This window comes from Phyllopteryx taeniolatus, chromosome 12 (genome assembly GCF_024500385.1).
Source record: "Phyllopteryx taeniolatus isolate TA_2022b chromosome 12, UOR_Ptae_1.2, whole genome shotgun sequence".
Taxonomy (NCBI): Eukaryota; Metazoa; Chordata; class Actinopteri; order Syngnathiformes; family Syngnathidae; genus Phyllopteryx; species Phyllopteryx taeniolatus.
In genome coordinates this window covers 8,029,691-8,054,951 of record NC_084513.1, presented here as the reverse complement: position 1 = coordinate 8,054,951, position 25,261 = coordinate 8,029,691, and the positions used below count along the sequence as shown (strand labels likewise).

The 25,261-nt window shown below is 42.7% G+C and overlaps 1 protein-coding gene across 23 annotated transcripts in view; it reads right to left on the bottom strand.

The window, feature by feature from the left end:
- Nucleotides 1-25,261, bottom strand: part of tns1b (tensin 1b) — a 171,590-nt gene that overhangs the window by 88,755 nt on the left and 57,574 nt on the right. For 19 of the 23 annotated variants that reach the window (XM_061792464.1, XM_061792451.1, XM_061792475.1 and 16 more), the window contains exon 3: nucleotides 22,557-22,594. In XM_061792464.1, the coding sequence (XP_061648448.1) occupies nucleotides 22,557-22,594 (38 nt within the window). Of the gene's footprint in view, nucleotides 1-8,908; nucleotides 9,073-19,485; nucleotides 19,497-22,556; nucleotides 22,595-25,261 lie in introns of those variants that run through there. The other 4 variants (XM_061792465.1, XM_061792468.1, XM_061792469.1 and 1 more) reach the window with 2 other exon arrangements.

Genomic DNA, 25,261 nt, shown 5'->3' with positions numbered 1-25,261 from the left:
ACCTCCAAGACATTCTTAGCCAACTCTTCTTTTAAAATTCCCTGACTCCATTTCTCTTCCCAGCTACACCATGGTAAAATAATTTAAACCCTGCCCCTAAACTTCTAGCCTTACTGCCTTTGCACCTGGTCTCCTGGACACACAATATATCAACCTTTCTCCTAATCATCATGTCAACCAACTCCCGAGATTTTCCTGTCATAGCCCCAGCATTAAAAGTCCTCACATTCAGTTCTAGTTCTGTGCTTTCCTCTTCTCTTTCTGCCGAAGAACCCACTTTCCACCTCTTCTTCGACTTCGACCCACAGTAGCTAAATTTCCACCGGTGCCCTGCAGGTTGACGGCACCGGTGGCGGATGTTGTTAACCCGGGCCACGACCGATCTGGTATAGAATTCTTTGGATGAATGCTGATATTTGTTTGGCAAAGTTTTAAGCTGGATGCCCTTCCTGACACAAACCTCTGCATTTATCTGGGCTTGGGACCGGCCTTCAGTTTGCACTGGCTTGTGCCCCCCATAGAGGTGCATTGCATGATATGAATATGCTACAAAAAAAAAAATCCACAATGCACTGAATCTGCAAAATGTGAACCACAATATAGCGAGGGAACATTGTAATATCAACTTGAATGATGCAATGTTTGGTAACTCAAGCAACAGGACCATTTTTTTAATTTCTTGAAATATAGCAGTAAGTAAGCTGGGATAGGCTCCAGCACACCTAGTGACCCGAGTGAGGATAAGCAGTACAGAAAATGGATGCAGGAATGGATGATTTTGGAGATGCGACGATTGTGCCCAACTGTGACACTATGCAGTATACTATAGGGATGTGATTGTCATGGTCTGTGTTTTTGTTGAGTTGGTTCCGACTAGATTTTGTTTTTTTAATGGTTTAGTCAAGTTTTCCTGTGCGTCATGAATGTGTGACACAGGAAAACTTGACAAAAGTATGAAACAAAAAAAATCTAATCAGAACCAAGTAAAAAAAAAACACAGACCATGACAGTGATCGTGTGTGTGTGTGTGTGTGTGTGTCTGCCTCGTGCTGCTGTTCATTGCCACCTTGTCGTTGTACAACAGGATCGCCTGTGTGAAAAGGGGGACGCTATGCTTGTCTCTTTTTGTTCCAGAGTTAGCGGCGGTCACATTCTCTTCTTCCCAGGGACTTTCAGCCAGCAGTATTTAGTACTAGCATGGTGATTTATACAGTTTAGTAAGGCTCTCACAGTCTGGAACCAAGCCAAGTGGCGAAGGATGGGGAGGGGGATCTGAAGAAGGCGAGAAATAAAGGCAGCCGCGATGAATCAGACTTTGGCAGTTAGTGAAAGAGACTATTTTGAGTTAGTTATCTACAGTAGGTTTGCCATTCTCGAAAAACATGTTTTCATGGGATCCAAACTTATTGAAATATCCCCATCCAAATAAGACACTTTTTCAAGCTCTCTAAGCAATAGAAAGAAAGAGCTTTTCACCCGTTTCCAACCCTCATCAAAAAGTGAAGAAGTCTTTTCAACATCTTCTGTTTGGCATCTTTGAGCCAATAAAAACATTTTTCCATGTGATGTCATCAGGCAGCTGCTCATAAGCTGTAAGTAATGTGCGGATTGCGCAGGAGGGGAAAGAAGGACATGGGAAATGAAGACATGTAGACCAGGGGTTTTGTGGCATGTCATCAAGTGACTACGTTTACATAAGATTCTCAAACTTTTTGGGGCCAGGGTCCCCTAACATGGTAGTAATTTTTCCAAGGAACGCCCTCATAATCCTAATGCCAATCAAACATAACTACCATGTGTACCAGTGAATGCCATAGGAATGAAAAAGTAGCATATTTGAATATGTTACAACAACAAATTTAAACAAGAAAACTTGAAGTGAGTCGGACAGTAATCTGCCTCACTGAAGGGGGCGTCCGAGAGCACACCTTGGTGCCGTTCTTCTATGTGGAGGTAACAGTAAAATATACTATACAGTATCCATCCATCAATCCATTTTCTACCGCTTATCTGGGTCGGGTCGCGGGGGCAGTAGCTTTAGCAGGGACGCCCAGACTTCCCTCTCCCCAGCCACTTCATCCAGCTCTTCCGGGGGGATCCCGAGTCGTTCCCAGGCCAGCCGAAGGACGTAGTCTCTCCAGCGTGTCCTGGGTCGTCCCCGGGGTCTCCTCCCGGTGAGACGTGCCCGGAACACCTCACCAGGGAGGCGTCCGGGAGGCATCCGAATCAGGTGCCCCAGCCACCTCATCTGGCTCCTGTCGATGTGGAGGAGCAGCGACTCGACTCTGAGATCCTCCCGGATGACCGAGCTTCTCACCCTATCTCTAAGGGAGAGCCGGGACACCCTGCGGAGGAAACTGATTTCGGCCGCTTGTATCCGGGATCTTGTTTTTTCGGTCACGACCCACAGCTCGTGACCATAGGTGAGGGTAGGAACATAGATCAAACGGTAAATTGAGAGCTTCGCCTTTCTGCTTAGCTCCTTCTTTACCACAACGGACCCGTTCCATTCTTCCCTCACTCGTGAACAAGACCTCAAGATACTTGAACTCCTCTACTTGGGGCAGGATCTCATCCCCGACCTGGAGAGGGCATGCCCTCTTTTCCGACTGAGGACCATGGTCTCAGATTTGGAGGTGCTGATTCTCATCCCAGCCGCTTCACACTCGGCTGTGAACTGCTCCAGTGAGAGTTGGAGGAAGCCAACAGAACCATATCATCTGCAAAAAGCAGCGATGCAATACTGAGGCCACCAAACCGGACCCCCTCTACGCCTCGGCTGCGCCTAGAAATTCTGTCCATAAAAGTTATGAATAGAATCGGTGACATAGGGCAGCCTTGGCGGAGTTCAACCCTCACCTGGAATGAGTCCGACTTACTCCCGGATATGCGGACCAAACTCTGACTCCGGTCGTACAGGGACTGAACAGCCCATGTCATGTTCAGTACCCCATACTCCCGAAGCACCCTCCACAGGACTCCCCAAGGGACACGGTCGAACGCCTTCTCCAAGTCCACAAAACACATGTAGACTGGTTGGGCGAATTCCCATGCACCCTCGAGGACCCTCCCGAGGGTGTAGAGTTGGTCCACGGTTCCACGGCCAGGACGAAAACCACACTGCTCCTCCTGAATCTGAGACTTCCCGACGGAACCTCCTCTCCAGCACCCCTGAATAGACCTTACCAGGGAGGCTGAGGAGTGTGATCCCCCTGTAGTTGGAAAACACCCTCCGGCCCCCCTTCTTAAAAAGGGGGACCACCACTACTATACAGTACTTAATTAAATTATAGCAGAAGTAGTGCAACAGTGCTGTCACTGGCAAAGTAGCAAGCGTAGACTGTAGGAAAACGCAGCGGTGAGAGGAATGTACTGTGGTGAGTCACGTTTCTTCAATGGTAAATAATAATTAAGTGTTCATATTCTGTTCATATGTGTAATGCACCGTGCACTGCGTAATTCACTCATAATAGTTTCCGCTAAATGTTATGAGCCCAGACTGTGGTTTGTCATTTAAGTGACATTGTACTGACAAAAATGTACTCTTTCCATGTTAAACCGATTCACAATTGTTTATGTGCAATGCAAATAAATATCCAGCAATTCCAAGACTATGAATATATCACACATTTGTCCCCTTTGTTGAAATAAGAGTCCATCCATCCATTTTCCATACCACTTATCCTCACTTAGGGTCGTGGGCGTGCTGGAGCCTACCCCAGCTGACTTCTGGCGAGAGGCAGGGTACACCTTGAACTGGTTGCCAGCCAATCGCAGGGCACATACAACGTAGAAACAAACAACCATTTGTGCTCACATTCACACCTATGGGCAATTTAGAGTCTTCAATCAACCTACCATGCATGTTTTTGGGATGTGGGAGGAAACCGGATTACCCGGAGAAAGCCCATGCAGGCATGGGGAGAACATGCAAACTACACCGGGGCGAGGCCGGATTTGAACCCAGGTCCTCGAAACTGTGAGGGAGATGTGCTAACCAGTCGTCCACCGTGCCGCCATAAAATAGTCCAAATACCCAAATCTCTGTGGGTTACTGACATCCTTCATAGAGCCTGTCATCTTACATACAAGGAGTGTCTTGATTTTTTTAGAGGCGCGAATTAGACAAGCTGAGGCGAGCCTGCACTCCTGTCACAGCCCGTTTGAATTGTGTATTTTGTATTCGCTTTTGTATTTGACATGGTGTTTCGAATCCCTTTGTTATTTCCTGTTGTTGTTTTAGTCGCTTGTCTGTTATAGTGCCTTTATTGTCTTGCCTCTAGTTGTCATAAACCCTTGAGTTAGTCACTCAACTTCATGTCCATCATATTACTTGGGAGATTTCATGAAGTGAAGTGCCTGTGAGGACGACAACTAATAAATAAAATTTCTACCAGAGACCTGTTGATGGACAGTGAAAAAAAATAGCAGTTGTGAAGCTGCGAGAAGACAGAAAAACAATTGTAGCCATTGCACAAAGACAGGCCATAGCCAGAGCAACCTTTTGGAATGTCCTAAAGAAGAAAGAAACCAGCGGTGTACAGCTGTTGACAACAAATTTTGAGAGCTGCAACATTAAGAGGGCAGGCGTGAAGGTACTGTAGAATTCATGAACGAAAACAAAGAGACAACGCTAGAAGATGCAAACAAATTATTCGCAAGAAGGATAGGAAGACCAGGCTGGACTTTGCCAAAAAGAACAGAGACGAGCCACAAAAATTCCAGGAGAAAGTTTAATGGCATGATGAGACAAAGATGAACCAAAGTGATGGAAAAGCGCTGCTGATGATCCCAAATCATAGAAGCTCATCAGTGAAACACAGTGGCGGTGAGCTCATGGCTTAGGTTCGGCTTCTTCTGGGACGGGCTCACTTATCTTCCTTGATGGCTGCAGCAAAATCAATTCGGAAGTCTAGAGAAACATTTTATCTGTAAATTTAAAGAAAAGCTCAACCAAAACTGATTGCGAAAACAGTCAACATACAAGAAGGTAATGAGCCAAAAAATACTGTCCAAACAACAAAGGAGTTCATTAGGGGTAACAACTGTACGCTTTTGGACTGGCCAAGTCAATCTCAGGACTTAAACCCTATCGAAGATGAATTTTACCTAAGATCCGTCTGACTTTTGCCCTTTTCACAGAATGTAAAAGTGCTCTAGTTTCCCTATGTACTTTTTGTAAAAGGATAGTTTGGAGTTTTAAAACCGCCAGCAAGATTTGAATGTCTCTGACCAAGCCGTGCGCTCACTGACATTCACAAGCGCGATTCTCAAACAGGGACATTTATAACGGCATGCGGTTATGAAAGCATGTAGAACCTCCCACTACATGAAAAACTTCTTCTTGGCCATCGGAACACAAAATAAGCCACTATCACCCATAAAAACGTCCCACCTACACCTGATGCTTATTGCACACTGTTTATTTTCTTTCTTATTAGTGTATTCTATTTTTATTTTATTATTACCATATGTGTATCACCATTGGACCCAGAAAAATTTGTAGTTGTGACCTCTCACGGACAATAGCATTAAAACCGATTCTAATTCCGAGTTGTGATAAATAGTCACAGAGAACGCATATCGAGCTTTAACAAAATAGCAGTGCTAGCAATACAAAGCTATCATTATCCCTGCAAACAAGTCAAGGTTAGTCACGGCTGCTACGTTGGTAACATGACATATTCATAATCGAGCGTTACTATAACACTAAATGTTATCAGTTTCAAGTTTTATTTTTGGGGACTTTACAATCGATTAAAAAGTGGTGAAGTGTTGCTAATTCCACATCACTTCTGAATCCTCAGCTGCCTGAGGTTTCTTGCTGTGCTTCTTTTTGGTAGTTTTATGCACAGGTGTTTGCAGACAAGGGATGGGCATTTTTTTCCAGAAGGTGGATATTCCAAAATAGTTGCATCAAAGAACCTGAAGCAAAAGCTAACAGGTCAGCGCAAGGCTGCAGGAGTGTGCCGGGAACAGACTATGAATGTGCCCACAAGTGCACGGCGAATTATTGAACCCTCCTCGGTCATGCCTTCTGTCTCCGATTGGTTGATTGTCCTCGGGTGCGGTGGTTTCTTAAAAAATCTAATTAGAGGTACAGTATAAAGATGGGGCCAAAGTAGATCATTTTTCTAAAGTACTGCTGTCAGGTTTATACTGACAGTTTTAACCAATATGAAAAAGTGATTCTTTTGAAAACTGCAAACGTCCCCCTTTAAGGTACACACCCAAAACGGACACACACGGGGACTACATCACTAGAGAAGCTTGATAATTCTTGCTAGTGGGTTTTAATGATCCATCTCTGAGATGGCTATTCACTCCAAACACACACACACACGAACACTAACAGACCCTCAGACAGCCTCGTTTCCAGACCGGCCAAATCTCTCCACGCCAATGTCCTGGTTGGCTATGTAGTTGTGGTTAGAAATCTATCATGCTTGCCTGAAGGGGGGACATGGGGCTGACTGGAGCGCCGCTTCCCTGGCAGCTAATAATGATGAAAAATGCTTCCACTGAAATCTAGTCGAGCGCGGGCTCGCAGCCAGCGAATGCGCGTCATTCCCACACAACCAGATGTCACGGTGCAATGTCGTTGTCCAGGCAAGACGTCGTTGTGTTGTATTTACGTTTGCCTCTGCTTCCAAGGATTTCGTTTTCTTTTTCTTTTTTCTTCTGACTGTATAACAGAGCTACCGCGAAGGGTGTGGTGAAGTGTTTCATATCATGGAGGAGATTTGGCAAGGCTGCCCAAGGGTCCCAGACACCCCCGGGACCTGAACCTCATACATCATTGAGCTGCACATAATTTCAGTAACTGAAACTAGAAGTGAAGACGCAGCATATAGAATGGAAAGAAAGTACAAGGATCTGTGCATGTGTGGGTCAGTAGAGGAACTACGACCTCAACGTAAATAGTTAAGGTTCCATCATCACAAATTCACTTATTTGCGCTTTGTGTTCAAACACCCTAAGATGCCGCCAAAGCCCTGGCTCATAGGAAAGTAGTAAATGGTGACGAAGTATGAGAAAGTATCTTTGAAGTGCTACATCTTGACTGTTATAAGATCTTTGTATGTCGGGGAGGAGCTAAGTTTAGCACAAGTTGTTAGCCGGAGAATTTAGGAAAAAGTCTTCGGCACGTGTATAATTTCAAAATCAAATATTGTGTAATCCATTTATTGTTCAGAGTAGTGTTGTAAGATGAGTTTTAAGGGTTTTTGCTATCATAATTTGTAATACATTATTAATACATTTACATTAATATAGGCCAAAAAAAATAGGGAGGATGTCAATATTTTCCATTTTTTGTCGCTATTTGCGGCAGGGCTCTCTCCGTATCCCTCTTTCCTGTTATGTTGTGGGTCAAATTGACCAGTTCCCAAGTTTAAAATTCCATTCATCCATTTTCGATAGTACTTGTCCTCATTAGGGTCACGGGTGAGCTGGAGCCTATGCCAGCTGACTTCGGGCGAGAGGAGGGGTACACCCTGAACTGATCGCCAGGCAATCACAGGGCACATATATTCAAACAACCATGCAAAAACAGTCACACTGATGGAAAATCAATTACACTAACACAAATTTGGGGAATGTGGGAGGAAGCCAGAGTACCCAGAAAAAAAAAAAAATCGAGAATTCGAGCCTAAGAACTGTGAGCCAGATGTGCTAACCACTAACTCACCATACTGCCAACTTTAGAGATTTGAGTAAAAAGAATGAAAAGTTGAGCTCTATTTACGTTCATAATTTTTCCCAGTGATGGATAAAGATGAAATGATATCAAAAATTTCAAATCACGATTATCAAGACCAAAATGATTACGATTCTTGTACATTACTATCCATCCATCCATCCATTATCTGAGCCGCTTATCCTCACAAGGGTCGCGCGGGATTGCTGGAGCCTATCCCAGCTATCTTCAGGCAGGAGGCGGGGTAGACCCTGAAATGGTCGCCAGCCAATCGCAGGCCACATTTAAACATACCACCATTCGCACACACATTCACACCTACGGGCAATTTTGAGTCTTCAATGAACCTACCATGCATGTTTTTGGGTGTGGGAGGAAACCGGAGTGCCCGGGGAAAACCCATGCAGGCACGGTGAGAGCATGCAAACTCCACACAGGCGGGGCCGGGATTTGAATCCCCGGTCCTCAGAACTGTCAGGCAGACACTCTAACCAGTCGCTCACCGTGCCGTTTGTACATTACTAAAAGAAAAAAATAACTCCAGATTTTCACTCAACACCAATATAGATTTTTTTTGGTTTGGCTTTTTTAAAACTTTTTTTTAATTAATGGCTAATCACGCCGGGCATCATATGATTTTGGTGTACCGAAGAAACAAACACAACAGGAGGGTTGACAGCATTTCACTCTAAACACCAATACAGCCAATGACAGTTCTGAAGTGTAGCCTTTTTTTTTCTCCACAATTTGAAGTAAATATAATAATAATAATATAATGACTTCATTTCTCCCCGCAGTGAGATGCCACTAAAGCCACACCAGCTGTGAGCCACGGACCATCAACCACGGAGACCACACATGGTCCTGTGCCCTACAGATGCAACGCATGAATTCACAAAAGGGCTATATGGTTGGTCACGAAATGTAAACTCGTAGAAATTGCTGAATGTATACGCCATTCAAATATACACACACACACTTCCACGCACGTGCCTGCAATTCCAAACAAACTGATGCTTGAGTCCATACATAGTGAACAGCAGCAGAACTAAATGGTAGAAAAACACTTACATATGGTAATTGATCACACTACTGAAACACGTCAAGCATTTTAACTGTTTCCAATGAGGCAATTTGGAGTTCACAAAAAAACAAAAATGCCAAAAAGGCAGCAGTTCTTTCCCTTTAATCCAACTTAGGGCTCCTTACCTGAAACAATGCGGTGGCCATCCTCTCTTGTCTTGTCTTTTACTTTATGCTCTCCTTTTTTTTAGGTGCAATGCTTTTTTTAGTGCTGCATTGTCTTGCTCCGGTTAGGCTAAATCCATTCAGTGTTACCTTGGTGCAACGCAGAGATGGTTGGGGGGTGGAGGGTGGGAGGGGGGAGTGTGTGTCAGAAAAGAGAGGGAGAGCTGGAGTGTGTATGTTCAAGCTTCAGGCTAATATGTCTGGCTAGTCTCTCGTTCTCTCACTCCTCCTCCTTCCCATTTGAAAATAAGCATAAAAATGTCCTACTGGTCTTGATGAGAGCGCAAGAAGTGCAGCCAGAGGCAAATCCTAACATCCCGCAACTGGAAACATCGCAGTGCAGCACACCGCACTGGAGAAGAGAGGCAAAGTCTGGTTTACAGGGTTACAGCTTTTTTCCCCTTTCTGTGTGTTTGCTGCCTGGGCTCTTTTTCTCCTCCCCTCTTGTTCGAGCCGTACAAGTCATGAGAAAGAGAGAGAGTGGGGGAAGAATAGATTCAAACTGAATTTCCCATTGTGAGACTTGGACATGGGAGGGAGGGGAAAATGCTCATTCTTCATTCTATCCGTCTTATCAATGTCTCATGTTACAGGTTAAATATGATCCCTGCTTCCTCCCTTAACTCCCTCTAAAAACCTTCCTTTCCTGACTTTCTTTTGCTGCGCGCGTGCACACACACACACACACACACACTGTACAGTGCCCCGAAGAAGAAGATATCATGAATGAATCCATTGACTTCATGGCAAAGTCAAAGAGCAGCAGCAAACGCATCGACAGTATATTTCACAGCCATATTCAAACACTCGCACACACTCTTGCATTACTTGGTCGTAAATCATGTCGCTACATGGTGCGGTTCACTTTTGCAGAACTTGACAACCAATCGTGTGTTTCACCTATGAAGTAATCACTGTAACAGTCTGGAAAAGTAACATTTGTTGATATCAGCCAAGTGACTTGTTTATCTTCAGCAGGGATCTAGCTTGGTTCTGCAGCAGGATAACGCTCCAAAACACACCAGCAAGTCAACTTCTGAATGGCTTAAAAAGACAAAATGAAGGTTTTGGAGTGGCCTAGTCAAAGTCCAGACTTGAATCTGATTGAAATGCTGTGGCATGATCTTAAAAAGGCCGTTTATGCTTGAAAAGCTTCCATTTTTGCTAAATTCAAACAATTCCGGAAGGAAGAGTGGACCAAAATATCTCTACAGAGATGTGAAAGACTCATTGCCAGTTATAGAAAATGCTTGATTTCAGTTGTTGCTGCACACAGGGCCATCTAACTTTGAATAGATTAAATAAAATCACCATTTAAAAATAGCATTTTAAGTTCACTTGGGTTGTATTTGTCTGATATTTACATTTGTTTGACGATCTTAAACATTAAAGTGGGGAAACTATCCAAACATATAAGAACTTGAGAAGGGAGCCAATAGTTCACAGCACTGTACAATTGTATGTGATGCTAATATATTTTTTTGAGAACACTGGACACTGGTCAGCTTTTAATTTCATGTAATGTGTAGACATCTAATGAAGTCAAAAAAAGGCCCAGTTTTGAGACCTAAACCCTATAGAGCATGCATTTCACCAATGACCAATTTGTCTCAGGTTTGAAAAATCACATGGTGTGTGCTAAATTGAGGTCAGACTAATGGCCTTCATACAGAGACAGCTCAATTCTTCCTTTTTTGACGTTTTATTAGTTTGTTGTTGGCAAAGTAACGCATTGTAATTAGTGGAAAAGCGAGTGTCCAGTCAGGAATGCAAAATTCTGTATGTACTTAACTTTTCATACAATTTTAAAAGCTATAACTACATTCTTCTGAGAACTGTTTATTTCTCAATTTCTTATAATGAATTTACTCATAAAGTCAGAAACTCAGTAAAACACTGCCGAATAAATTTGTTCATCAGAGGTAGGAAGTGGACCATTCAGACCAAGTAAATCTCCAGACTTAAAAGCTATACCACATCCATTTTTGCTAACTAATGCAGTTTATACAGGAAGCTCTATTCTACCTATTTTCATCTTTTATTAGGTTGTTTTTAGCAAAGTAACAAACTGTCATTAGTAGAAAACAGAGTGGCGAGCTATGAATGCAATATTCTATGCTACTACTGAATTCTTCTGTGCACACTAGTCAAAGCTTTTTATCGAATGAAGTAATTAAATTCAATGTCCAAAAATCGAATCTCATCTGACATTTGGTTTCCCCTAAAGGGATGTTGTTTTCATACTTAATTTCAAAATTCAATGTTATAGCAGTTCCGCAGCCTCGCACACTGTTATCAAGTTGCACCCCAAGGAAGTTTAGAGGCATGTGTGGGACTTAATTGTTTCCCGTTAACTATCACGCCTCGACATGGAGTGGGATGACCGCCATCTTTGATCTTATCCTGAAGCAATTGGTAGCTCTACAAGCAACACGTTCTCTTAAAGCTCGTGTTCACCAGATGTCAACGCAGCAAGAGTTGTTTAATTCACTATTAACGGTGAGGGCCAGGAAGGAAGCAAGGGGGTGCTGTGGGGGGTTTGGGGGGCATACGGTTTATGGTCCCAAAACAACATGCTTGTTTATGTGAGATAAGCCTTTTATGTGGAAGCCAGCCTGAACTGCGAGGCGTAGGGAAAGTTCCTTGTGTTTGTTCATATGGGGGCCAATCGCTACATTGCCACAATTCATAACCATTACATCAGTTGGAAAGCATTAGAAACGATGAGTATGATGAGAAATATGTCTAGGGAAGCCCCGCCTACTTGCAGGTCACTGTTCACAATTCACTTATATTTTTTCGGTGGAACCTATCCTCATCTTATTTGCTGAAAAACTAACCTTTTTGCATATTTTTTTGCTCTTTCTGCAACGTCCTATGACGCTACAAGATTCCGCCAAAGTCCTGGCTAATAATCGGTAGTAACTGGTGTCAAGGAAGTATTGTTGAAGTAATACATGTCAAATGAGAGACTAAGATCATAAGTCACTGAGGAGCTTAGTTTAGTCTGGGTTATTGGCAGGTGTTACAGAAAGTTTTAGTGCGTGTGCTTTTAAACCCACACTTTTTGTCATGTGTGGGGAGTAGCTGGACCCAAGAGCAGGCAGAGGCAAATGTAAAATGATGAACGGTTTATTGAGGAAAGGTTATGGAGGTGGTCCTGGATGTGTTGGCAGGCGGCGGCGTGGGCAGGTGACAGGCAATGGACAGAACAGGCGGCTGGCTTGGTGGCAGGAATGACGTGGCTTCACCAAAAGAGACGTGGAATGTGGGATGTGGGATTTTCAGAGACTGTGGAAGCTTTAATTGGACGGAAGTGGGATTGATGATCTTGGTAATGGGGAAGGGACCAATGCAACGTGGAGTGAGTTTCCAGGACTCTGTCTGAAGCGGGAGGTCGTTAGAAGAAAGCCAGACAGATTTGCCCACCTTGTATTCGGGCGTCGGGGAGCGATGACGGTCCGCGAGGTGTTTATTGCGTGCGGCGGACCGGGTCAACGCAGCTCGGACGTGTTTCCACACTGCCTGGATTCTCCGGAGATGATCCTTGACGGCGGGGACTGCCACTGCCTGCTCCTGTTCTTTGAATAATGGGGGTTGGTAACCATAGCAAGCCCTGAATGGGGACATGGGAGAAATGAGCTCCAGGAGGAGGGATTGCGTGCGGCAACACAACGGAGGGCAGATTCAAGGGATTGGTTTGCCCGCTCCTTCTGGCCGTTGGTCTGCGGATGATATCCTGATGACAAGCTAGCTGCTGCGACATCCGTTTTACAGAATTCCTTCCATACCAGGGATGAGAATTGAGGACCTCTGTCAGAGACAATATCAATGGGAATCCCATGGAGTCTAAAGACATGCTGGACAAGGAGGTTAGCAGTATCGAAGGCAGATGGTAGTTTGGGGAGGGGTACGTAATGGACGGATTTGGAAAAGCGATTGACAATAGTGAGAATGATAGAGTTACCTTCAGAAGGAGGTAGACCGGTAACAAAGTCCAGACCTATATGGGACCAAGGGCGGCTAGGGATAGGCAATGGATGCAGCAGCCCAGCTGGGGGCAGGTGTGAAGACTTCCCCCGGGCACAGACTGAGCAGGCTTGGACGAACTCTTGTGTGTCTTGAACAAGGCTGGGCCACCAGAAATGCTGCTGGATGAACTGAATGGTGCGGGTGATGCCAGAATGACAGGTGAGTTTGGAGTTGTGATCCCACTGAAGAACGTCAGAGCGTGCGGAATCGGGTACGACCAGGCGGTTTGGAGGCCCGGTCTTGGGATCCAGGTGAGTCTTTTGGGCCAGGTCTTTGCTGAACACCGGAGAGAGATCATGGTATTCTTCAGGGACTCGGGAGAGGTCAACGGGCGTAGAAGAGGGTGGTGATTTATCAGAGGGCGGTATAGCTGAGAGCAGGCACTGTGAGCGGCAGTGAAGGCTCCATCCGGTGATGGCTAAGTGTGTCCAGTCGATGGTGGGGTTATGTTTTTTGAGCCAGGGAATTCCGAGGACTAATGGGGTATCAGAGGAAGGGATAACAAAAAGAGAGATGTTCTCACGGTGATTACCCGAAATGAGCAAGGTGAATGGCACTGTTTGGTGGGTAACGGGGGAGATGTTTTGGCCATCCAGGGCTGTGACTTTCTTCGGGGACGGTAGTGGTTGGAGAGGGATTTGGAGCTGGTGAATTATTGCTTCATCAATGATGTTGTCATCGGCACCGGAATCTACAAGGACAGTAATGGGGGTGTTCTGAGCAGAAACTATAATGCAAGCGGGAACGGTCATGCGAGAGGGAGAGCTTGAGGGAATGGAGGTTTGGCTCACCACGACGCTCTCGGGTTGTGGTGAGCCTGGTCTTTTGATCGGAGGGGGCATGAGAAAATAAAGTGGCTGGGTTGACCGCAGTAGATACACACCCGCTGGATGACTCGACGCTGACGCTCCTGTGGGTCTAGACGCGTTTTATCAATTTGCATGGGCTCTGTGGTAGCTAGCTACTGGGAGTGACGGAAGGGCGCCTTGGAGGGTTAGTGCGTTTTTCAGAGCCTCCGGAGTTGCTGGGTCCATAGTGGCCGAAGTATTCTGTCACGTGTGGGGAGTAGCTGGACCCAAAAGCAGACAGAGGCAGATGTAGAATGATGAACAGTTTATTGAGGAAAGGTTATGGAGGTGGTCCTGGATGTGTTGGCAGGCGGCGGTGTGGACAGGTGGCAGGCAGTGGACAGAACAGGCAGGAATGACGTGGGTCAGGAACACAGGGGAGCGCTGGGAACGAGGAGACACAAGAGTTAACAAGGGAAGCGAGGAACAGTATGGCTTACTTGACATAAGGTGGGCCGTGGTACCGCTACAAGAGGCTGCAATACTTAGGCGAGGATTTCCACGAACAGGCAGGCTTATATACACAGGTGCTGATGAGGCTGATTGAAGATAGGTGCTGAAAACAGAGAGGGGAGGGAGGAGAGAGAGGACAGAAAGCACCCTCCCAGCTCTAATAATGGAACTGCAGGGCAGGATACGACACTTTTTGTGCATTATTTTTATAAATGAAATCATCAGTCTGTTATTTTTTAAGGCTAATGTTGCAAAATGAGTTTGAAATGATACTATGATAGTGTGTGGTAGAGCTACTCTAACTCATCCACTGCCAGCCATTATTTAAAACAGAGTTACTCATATTGGCAGCAGTTATAGAGCATTTTGACTGAACTTTACAACCAACAGAATACTCCTGTGTTCTGTGACAATATACGCTTGGAGCCTACCAAAAGAAAGCGTAGAAAGTTTGTTTCTAGCTTTTTCCATTATTTGATAATCTGCAGTAGCTCATGTGCCAGTTATCAGAATGTAATACTAATTACTGCACTGCTGCTCTTTGGCATACTAGTGTTTCTCTGGAAATTACTTGAAAATGTCAGATCTTTGTCCAGCCTAGCTGCCAAGTCATTGACGGAGAAACTCAGTGCTGGGTGGTGTAATGTAAATAAGCTGATTTGAGACTTCACAACATGGCAAAATTCAGAATAGCTCACTCACAAACACATTTTTGGAAATTGGAAGCTCACAAAAGATTTACTTTGAGACATCTATTTGCATACAAACAATTAAAAAGTCATTTTTTTCATATGCCCACTTTAAAGGGAAAGACTGAAGTCCACATTACATGTAGACTGCACAGTCTGGGTGTTGGTGAAATGTTCCACTTGACTCTTGGGGACTGTCATCTGGTTCTGCTGTTGCTTGGGAAAGCCTGAGTCAGACTTGTGAATGTGGACCTCACCCTGTGCCTCCTTTTCAACGTGTCTTATTCTCTCTTTTGTCCCTTATATTAATTGTGTCTTTGATATGATGAAGACAAAAAATGCCATGGGTGTTCTCATTCAGCTTGTAGCACACAGCCCACCACACACACACATAACAATATCACCACCAATTGCTTACTGTATGTGCCCCAAACCAGAAGTCTGACGTAGTTTCCGGACTGGCCTGTGAGAGGCAGCACATGCAACAGGACATCCAAGAAGGATGAGTAGAAGAAGACATAAAAGAAGCTAGGCCAATTTAAAGCCCCAAATTAGGATATTTTGGCACTGGTGGTGGTATACTGTTGACCGAGTGGCATTCTATTTAGCTTTACTGTAAACATAGCACTCTATAATATAGTATTTTATATAAACACATAGAAATAACACAATTAAATAGAATATAAAGAATTTAAAAGTTTGTGCATCATCATCATGATTCATTGCGAGTCCTTCTGGTGTGTGCAACTTGGCCTCCGGGTTGCCATATTACACAATCATGCAGACAAACGAGGAAGAGTTTGACTGAACTACTGTAAGTAATCTGTTGTAATATTAGTAATTTTTCACGGAGAATAAACAATATATGCCAGTGAGTATTGTTATATTGTCTGTCTACATGTGTTGCTGCACAGTTTGTGTTCAAATATCTGTTCCTTAAAGTGTTCTAACACTGCCACATCGATGCTATTCATTAGCGCGTCAATGATGTGTCCCTTATATGTTAGCATTGAGCGAGCTGACTCTAAGGTAGTTTATTTGGTTGTTTTAAATGTACATGTAAATCTCTTTGTTTTATGTTTAGTTTGACAGTAAACTTTAACTGGGAGTGGCATTACACAGCTTGCAGCCTCCTTTTTGAAGAATTGTCCACTATGCCAAACTGATTTATGCCAAACAAATGTTTTGCTTGCAAATTAAAGCAAAGCATTGGCCTGACAACAGCTCGTATCTTGAAAAATTCGGCAATCGGGTCACTTGTCTCTCAAGACACCACTGTTGTTTAATGTTGGCACCTAAATGAAATCCCTGGCAAAAGTCCCTCTCTTGTCATGCACTTGCCTCACCACTGCCACTTGTCTCTTACATGCTCTTGGCTGATGTTGACATTCTTTTCCGCAACTCCTGATTACTCCATCATGTTAGTGTCTGGGTGTTCCTGTTTGTTTTCTCTACCGTATCCATGCGCCGAGTCACTACGACATGACCACAGCAGGCCACTCACTCCACCACAGGGGTAAGGACACATTCTGGGTGGCATTTGGGGTGTAGGGCAAAATTCAGAAATGAAATTGTGCTGGAATTTTATGCGGGAGCAATCTTTTTAGGTTCGACTTCAAGCTGTGTTGATTAATATTTGCGTGAAGGCGGCATGGCACTCAACTGTTGGTTTCGTGTCACCCTTCACAGTAACGCTCAGTGGCAAGAACCCAAACCCCCAACTGTAAATCTGAAAGTATTTTTTGAGGATTTTCATTTTCTGTGTATCGGGAGGATAGATGACCTTGATGAAATGAAAACTGCTGGCAGATGGAAGTACTAACACTTACTCCCTTGCTAAAATATTTCAAGGGGCACCGGAAAGACAGCACAATAACATCATACATGATATTCTAAGACGGGGGAGAATTATTTCCAAAGACTCATCATAATCCTAATGCCAATTAAACATAACCACCATGTGTACCCCTATATATCAAAAGGATTAAAAAGTTACCTATTTTTTGGGAGTAAAAAAAGTTGCAATGTCCCGAAAAAAAAATTCTGATTTTGGGGGGAAAAAAAGTTGTGATGTTATAAAAATAATGTCGTATTTTTTCCAAGTCATAATCTTTGAAAGAACAAAGATGTAGTTTGTCGAGAGGAAAAAGTCATACTCTTATAAAAAAAAAATGTTTTTTAAGATCGGCACAATATTATGATATTAAAATCAAAGTTTAATGAAGGAAGAAAGAAATATTTTAACAGGTGAATTTCAGAAATACAATTTAGAATATTACTGGATTCAAAAATTTTCTATTTTCGAGAAAAAAATTGCAATGTTACGATGAAGAGTTCCTATTTTTTTAGAGAACAAAAGTTGCAATGTTACGATAAATAGTTCCTATTTTTTTAAAGAAAAAAGGTTGCAATGTTATGAGAATGACATCAGATGTTTTTCAAGAAAAAAAGCCTGAATTTTAAACAAAGAAAAATGACGTATTTTGTTGGAATGAAAGTTAGAATTTTATGAGAATAAAGTCGTATTTTTTCGATAAAGACATACAATTGGGAAATTATAAAAATGGGAATTGCAAAATAGGCAGTACAGTGGTGGTTGACTGGTTGGCACATCTGCCTCACAGTTCTGAGAACCCGGGTTCAAATCTGGCCTCACTTGTGTGGAGTTTGCATGTTCAAAGTCAAAGTTTAATGATGAAAGAAAGTCATATTTTGAAAAATGAATTTCAAAAATTCCTGTTCTATCCTTTTATTATGGAGAAGACACCTTTACTCTCTGAAAAATAAAACTATAGTCTCAAAAAAATATGCTCTTTGTTCTCGGAATAACTCCAACTGTATTCCTGTCGACAGATGTTGCGTATTTCAGACTTCTGATTGGCCAAAAAATGAACTGGCACTTGAAAATATGGGAGGAATTAAAGTGTACGATCCACCATGTTCGAGAGGATATTTGACAACTTTGCGAGGTAGAAGTGCACGTGTTTTACCATCGTGTTCCTCAGACCTCTGACCTTATTAACGTTGGAACACGGCAGCTTCCTTCTCAAAACACACTTGACAAGCTACCAAGGATCACCGAAACCCACTAAGTTCTGCTTCCAAATAGCCATCCATGCTTGGCTCAACATGCTACAAGGCCATGGGATGGTATACAGCAGTTACTCCCATTATGAGAGGGAACTCAAGAATACCAATGAAAGATTGTAATAACAGTCCTGTCGTCGCTAAAAAATAAATAAATAAAATAAAAAATAAAAATAAAAACAATAACATGTAAGTATGGACTTAAAAGGGGTGTCCAGGCTTGTCCACCAATAATTAAAGATCATTATTAAGAGGCAATCCTGGGACTTCATATTTTTACAGACAAATGTTTGTGTTATTGTGTTGAAGAGGTACAAATGTTTTCGCTGCACACCATTATGTCCTTCTAGTTTTAGTCTTCAATTAGATGTGAAATTTTGCTGACATGCCTGAAAGCATTTTTAACATCCAGTTGCAAATAAACACACGGCTGTTCCCCACATTTTCACACATACAGTCCAAAGTGATTCATGCCTTCGTTTCACTTACCAGCAACTACCAATGTGGCCTAAACATCAGTCTTATCTTGAAATAGTTCAGTGTTTCCCGACCTGTATTGAGCCAAGGCACATACAGTGGTGCCTGGGATACTAGTTCAATTCATTCAGTGACCATGGTTGTAACTCAAACCACTGTTATCTCAAATCATATTTCTCCAGAGAAATGAATTGGAATGCCATAAATCCATTGCAGCTTCCCCCAAAAAATAATAAAAAAACAATAAGAAGAATATGACTATAATAATGTACTATAACATACAGTAATGGCATAAATAATTGGAATGTAAAAAAGGAAAGGCTCATACGGGCCGGCACGGTGGGCGACTGGTTAGCACATCTTCCTCACAGTTCTGAGGAACTGGCTTTAACTCCAGCCTCAGCTGTGTGGAGTTTGCATGTTCTCCCCGTGCCTGCGTGGGTTTTCTCTGGGTACTCCGGTTTCCTCCCACATCTCAAAAACATGCATGGTAGGTTGATTGAAGACTCTAAATTGCCCTTAGGTGTGAATGTGTGCGCGAATGGTTGTTTGTCTATATGTGCCCTGCGATTGGCTGGCGGCCAGTTCAGGGTGTACCCCGCCTCTTGCCCGAAGATAGCTGGGATATGCTCCAGCACGCCCGCAACCCGAGTGAGGATAAGCGATACCGAAAATGAATGAATGAATAAAAAAGGAAAACCGTTTTTGCCAAATTGTGTGCTTCAGTTCAATGAGCCATGTGCTGCTCCTACTGGGTTGCAGATTCAGAGATGTTCTGTCATAAATCCAAAATGTTTATCCCAATTAAGTGAAACTGGATAATTTCCTGCAGTACACCCTATTTCTCACGGCACACTGATATAGAGAAATAAGTGCAGGTTAGTCTTGAAGTTATTGTAAATACTGTAGGTAACAGGTAAGGTCAACAAAGGATTGAGAAGAATGCACCCACGCGTCTAGAAGCCTGTCTTGAGTGCCGATAGCGATCGGGACCCCGTCATAGTCACTCCCTTGTTTGTCATCTCGGCCGTGTGAGCAAATTGTTTCCTGTCAAGGCCATGACACGTTCCTCTGAAATGTTTGGAAAAGGAAATGCTGCTGTGATTTTTGGAGATGGAATGTTTCACTTTTGTATACATAGACACTTTAAGTATGCCCCCGGCCTCAGAGCTCTAGAGGTTTATACAACTTCTCCTACAAACGGGAGCTTGTTGGCCAAGAACAGGCCTGTCCAATATTTTCTAGTGGTCTGTGGCATACTCAAAATATAAAAATAGCAATTAAAGTTGTAAGGAGCTATGAACAGGCCCCCTATCCTCCACATTTTTATGGCGAATGCTCACATTTTAGCATCCTCATCACAAGCTTTGCTCAGTCAAGCCATCATACACCGTTGCACACTCACATCAACACATCATCCTAAAATAATGTTCAATCGCTAATTTAATATGGTAAAGAAAAGAAAATCGCTTACTATTTACTATGTCAGTGATTAAAATCGGTTTATCATGGCGCCAGCCTGCCGTGCCCATCACATGACACCACCACCTTACAAAAGGCCTTTAACTTCACAAGAGCAAATACTTGTGTTGTGTTATCTCTTTCTCAATGGTGAGTCAATCAATACAACAATGAGCTAACAAAACCCGTGTGTATAGGCAAAATTAATGTGCATGCACTTACCTCATGCGGTTGCCTTCCTTCTGTAACAAGGCATTGATTTTGATTTTGAGCAAGTTTAACAAAGCAAGCCTACTAAAATGTATCTAACCTCACTAGTTTCACTCATTATTGTAAAAAAAAAAACATCCAGACTTTCAATATAGGTGACAATTACACCGCAGAACACATTCTAGTTTAATAAGGAAATGTAGTATGTTCGTCTTCCGTCCCTAACGCCAGCAGGCTCATGTAGGTTTTCCACCTAAATGAGGGTGGGCCAAAATTTGGCAGAAAATCAAATATGTCATCAGAACACAAGCCTAAAATTACCACCAAGTCTATTTTGGGGGCATTGTTTTCTGCAGACATAATTCTTAAGTCCAGAACTAAGAATAAGTGCTTATGTTCACAGCATTAGAGAAGTCCCTTCAAGTACGAGCCCTGGAATTCACCCAAAATGGCTGCTTCAAACCACAACGGCCAACTTCCGTTTCCATTTCTGCCACGGGTCTTTGAGAGTTTTTCATGCATTGTGTTATATTAAAGATATCAAGGCAATTTCGTAGCGATTGTTTAGAATAGTGTCGGGCACAAAATTTCAGCGGGTACTACTAGTACAGGTACTGTATGTGGGTTTTGGGAGGGTTGTGTTTGGAACCTCTAATATACATATATTTACAAACATTCATAATAATATATGATATATTTGGAGAGGGGCTGCCCTCCTTTTCTCTGTGGTCTTCCAGCCGGTCAGGGCTCGATTTTGGCGGACTGTGAATGTGATCGGGTGGCAGCTGGCTCCTGCGTTGGGCCCTGTGGGTGGTTGGGGCCCCCATGCTTTCCGGAAGTGGTGGGGGTGGTGGTGGTGGTGGGGCGCACTGGATGGGAGGTGCGGAGCGATTGGGCGTGGGGGGGGGGGGGGTTGGTCCGGTACCCGTGCCCCTCCCTTTGGGACTGGTCGGGGCGCTTTGGTTGGGCTGGGTACCGCCCTGGGTCCTGGGGAGTGGGTGGCGTCCCCCTGGCTAGGTCCCCCGCGGGATAGGCTTGCTGGCTTGGCCCCCCCCTGCGGATGGTGGGGGCCGGGCCCACCCTTCCTGAGTGTGCCGGCTCAGCAACTCCGTACACCAGTTGCATGCATGTGATATGGTGTGCATTCACTAATACAGTAAGTTCCATAGAGACGCTGTAGGCTTGAATTGCTCATGCTGGGACAACTAACAATAACACAGGTTATCTTAAGATATCAAGCATCCTGTATTATGTCTCTGTTGACCCCTGATAATGAACGGACCCTCGTTACCCTTTTTCATGTCAAATCCTTGAAGTGATCAAACTTTGACACTCGTATAAAATGTGTGAACTGTCACATAAAACAAAATGTGTTGCAGTTCACACTGCTCCATGAACTTTTTAAAGTATCAAAGTGTAACAGGAGGCTTAATGGCAACCTGATTTTCTTTCACAGATGAAGGGGAAACATGTTGAAATATTTTTATAGCTGAAAGTAATTACAAGGAAATAGCAGTCATCCCGGAAACGACTTCCTGCTGCTGACGGTGTATTTTGTGGGCAAAAACAAAGCAATGGCTCAAAGCCGTATATCGAATTTTATAGATGAATTATCGGCAGAGCAGCAAATATTTGTAGGTGTTGTAGGGATGGTCATAAACAGGGTTGGAAGGAGAGGTGGGAGACTTGAGTCACATGACCTCAGTCAGACTTAAGTTTCCAAATTTTGCCTCAGAAACTTAGGACTTACTTGAAACTTGAAAGTTAAGGCTTGATATTTTACTTATGACTTGCACATACAGTATTTGACTCGCTCCCTCCTCTGGTTAGAGGTGTATAATAATAAAGAATTTCAATGAAAACTCCAAATGGTTTGTTTCTACTGTTGTTGCTCCCTCCTCCGCCCACCCCCTCCTATCATATTTAGTACAGACTGTCTGCAATGCACCCCTGGCATTTCCTGTCAGTAAAACAGAGGGCTTGGGCAAAGCCACTATTTTAATTGAAACCAAACGAAGGCTACTGTACGTCTACTGTAAGCAAAGCAGGTGTACATGTGTGTTCTGCAATAATCGTCCAACTTCTACATTCTGTTCTTCCCCGAATGGCATTAATCAAGCAAGCGATGGCTTGATAAGCCCCAGAGGTGTTTTATTTTCAGACCTGAGGACAATCTTCAAGAGCTCGTCCAATGTAAACACACATTACTACGCAGAACACTTGTTTGGAAATTCTTAAAATACTTTTGCAGGACATAAAATCTCCACTGAAACGCATGGCAAGGAGCATGCGACCATTTTCTCAACAGCAGTATTTTTCCTCTTGATACATTTGTGAGTGTGTGGTGCTTACCTTTGGTTCGCATTTCTTGTGGCAAGGAATTCGGCACACTAGAGAAAAAAATAGAATAGGATAGATTAAGCCCACTTTTTCATAGCAATCCACAAAATCTAAAATGAATTAAAAGGCTGCAGTATAACCTTAATGGGATCACCTTAATATATTAAAATATGCTGCACACAGGGGTGATATTTTTACAGTCATTTGTGTGTGTATAGAAAAGAATATTTGGGTATGTGGGGGTATACTGTGTGTCTAAATGTATGTATATAGTGTACTTAATGTTGGTATTTATGTGGCTTATGTTTTCGGGATGTTCAAGACCAGGTTTTTTTTTTCCAGACCAATACCAGTACAAGTATTGACTCTTGAGTACTCACCGAAACTGATACCGGTACCACTAGTACAATTGATACATAAAATTTCAATTAACAATTTAATTAATTGTGAACAAGGACCTTCTTTGTTTCTGACTCACATGATGATTCACTGATGTGTCAAACCCCTGCAGTGTAGCGCCAACTACTGGACTTACTCGATGTAAGATTTTTTTGCCTTAAGTATGTATCGGTGGCTGCTATCGGCAGCCTTTACGTGTTCCCAATATCTTGAAATAAGCCTTGTATCGGCCCGATACCAATACCTGGTACTCGACCATCCCTAGTATGTCTACATAATAATAATAATAATCCATTTTATATTTAAGCACCTTTCGTGGCCCTCAAAGACACTCACTGGACATCAATTAAAAAAACATTAAAACACAATTATACAGAAGGAATAAATCAGACAAATAAAAATACAGGGCAGTATATGTGGAAGTTATACATATAAAGTATGTAGGGCCATAGTCTCTCATTTGCGTAAGATGGAAAAGGCGAGCAGTCCGGCTGCACAGATTCTCCCATCGACTTAAGTCTCTCATTTACGCAGCTTCATGACTTTATATGTGCTCTGGGTGGAGCAAACTTAAAAAGTGCGCCTTCCCTTTCAAATCTGGCCCTGCACGTATTCTCCCGTCAACTTAAACAGTTTTCCTCTCACGTGCTTTAGAGGCCATATTAAGGCCCCCAAGAAAGATCATATTGCACTTGGCATTTGAATGCAATTACAATATACACCACATACACTAATAATATTGTAAACGAGACTTCCGGAAAGCTATTAAATGTATTTAAACTACCACTGTCAACAAAGTTTAGTAGATGTAAAGTGCGCAAGCCCAGGCGGGTAAAAAGAAGGATCCGGACAGAAGAATATGGCCCATATTGTATTATAGTATTGTATGTATTTTGGTAAAATACATACAATAAAATTATTATTAAATTATTATAATTATTATTATATATTATAATTAAATTATAATAAAGTGTTATGGGGTCACAGTTTGTGATCTATATAGGATTCAAACTATTCATGTAGGGAATTCTAAAAAAAAATAATAATAATAAATAAAAAATAAGGGGCATAAAATTGTTATGTCGTCTTACATACCCACTTCCTCTGCATTTTATCTCAATCAAATCATCTGTAATTTATTAATATTTAAGGGTAATGTTGTAAGGTGCGTTTGAAACTATATTATCAAAGATTTAAACTGTTTATAAAGGCAATTTTAACATGTTAGGGTTTAGGGCATCAATTACATGTTTTTCTTTTTCACTATTCATGGCAGGACTCGGTCCATATTCACTGCAGAAAGAACCCTCATTAAAAAAAAAAAAAAAAAAAGTAGAAATGTGAACTTGTGTATCGGAGGCAGCATTACATTGGAGCATGACTTTTAAGAAATCTGTACAAATCTGAAACATGAGTTTTTTTATTTCTTCCGACCCCCTTTGCACAGGTACACTGTGCTATACAAAGACAGCTATTGATGTTCTTTTCCTTTCTTTTAATTTACTTTTGATACTATGAATGACTATTGTCTTTATATGTTCACTCAAAGTTCTAATCAAATCAAGCCATTGCTCCTCTTGGATGTCAACACATATCTGCAGGCTCCCTTTGCACACTGTTGTAGCCCCCTCACTGGACTCCCCCCAGGCTCTACAAATGAGGGTCAATAGAGGAGCATCTGGGCCAGCGCCTCATAAATTGTCAGTTTCCTTTTTGAAGGACGCGGAGAGTGAAAACACAGTGCTATGTGCTCAGGCGTAGGCTTTCCAAATAAAGGAGGAGATTGTATGCTTTTACTGGAACATGGTACACCTTATGTAATGAGTTTTTCTTCCTGTCTCAAGGCACATTTTTCAATGCCGGCATAATCACATGCAGTATCTGCTGTCATTAGTTCATATGTTCGGTCTGTATATTTGGCTTATGGAATGCTTGGCAAGTTGGCAGAGGGCCACGCTCTACTCAGGCTCACTGTAGTTTATTCCACAACTTAGCATCCACCAAATTGCAACACATTGTATGGCAAAAAAAAATAAATAAAAAATAAAAAGTAGCTTAAACTTTTCTATTCCCTTCATGTCTCAGAAACAGCAGCAGAGTGAACCCCTGAATTTTTTAAGTAAAATCTATCCTTGGCTATTTGTTTTTTAAAAAAAGTACTTATTTGCAGCTCTCGTCGTATTTTTGTGCTCTTTCTGTAATGCCTAAAGATGTCAGAAGATGGCGCCAAAGCCTTAGCTGATAGGAAAATAGTATTTGGTGTCAAGGAAGTATGTGGAAGGGATACGTCTCGACTATTCGAAGAGCTTTCTTTCTCT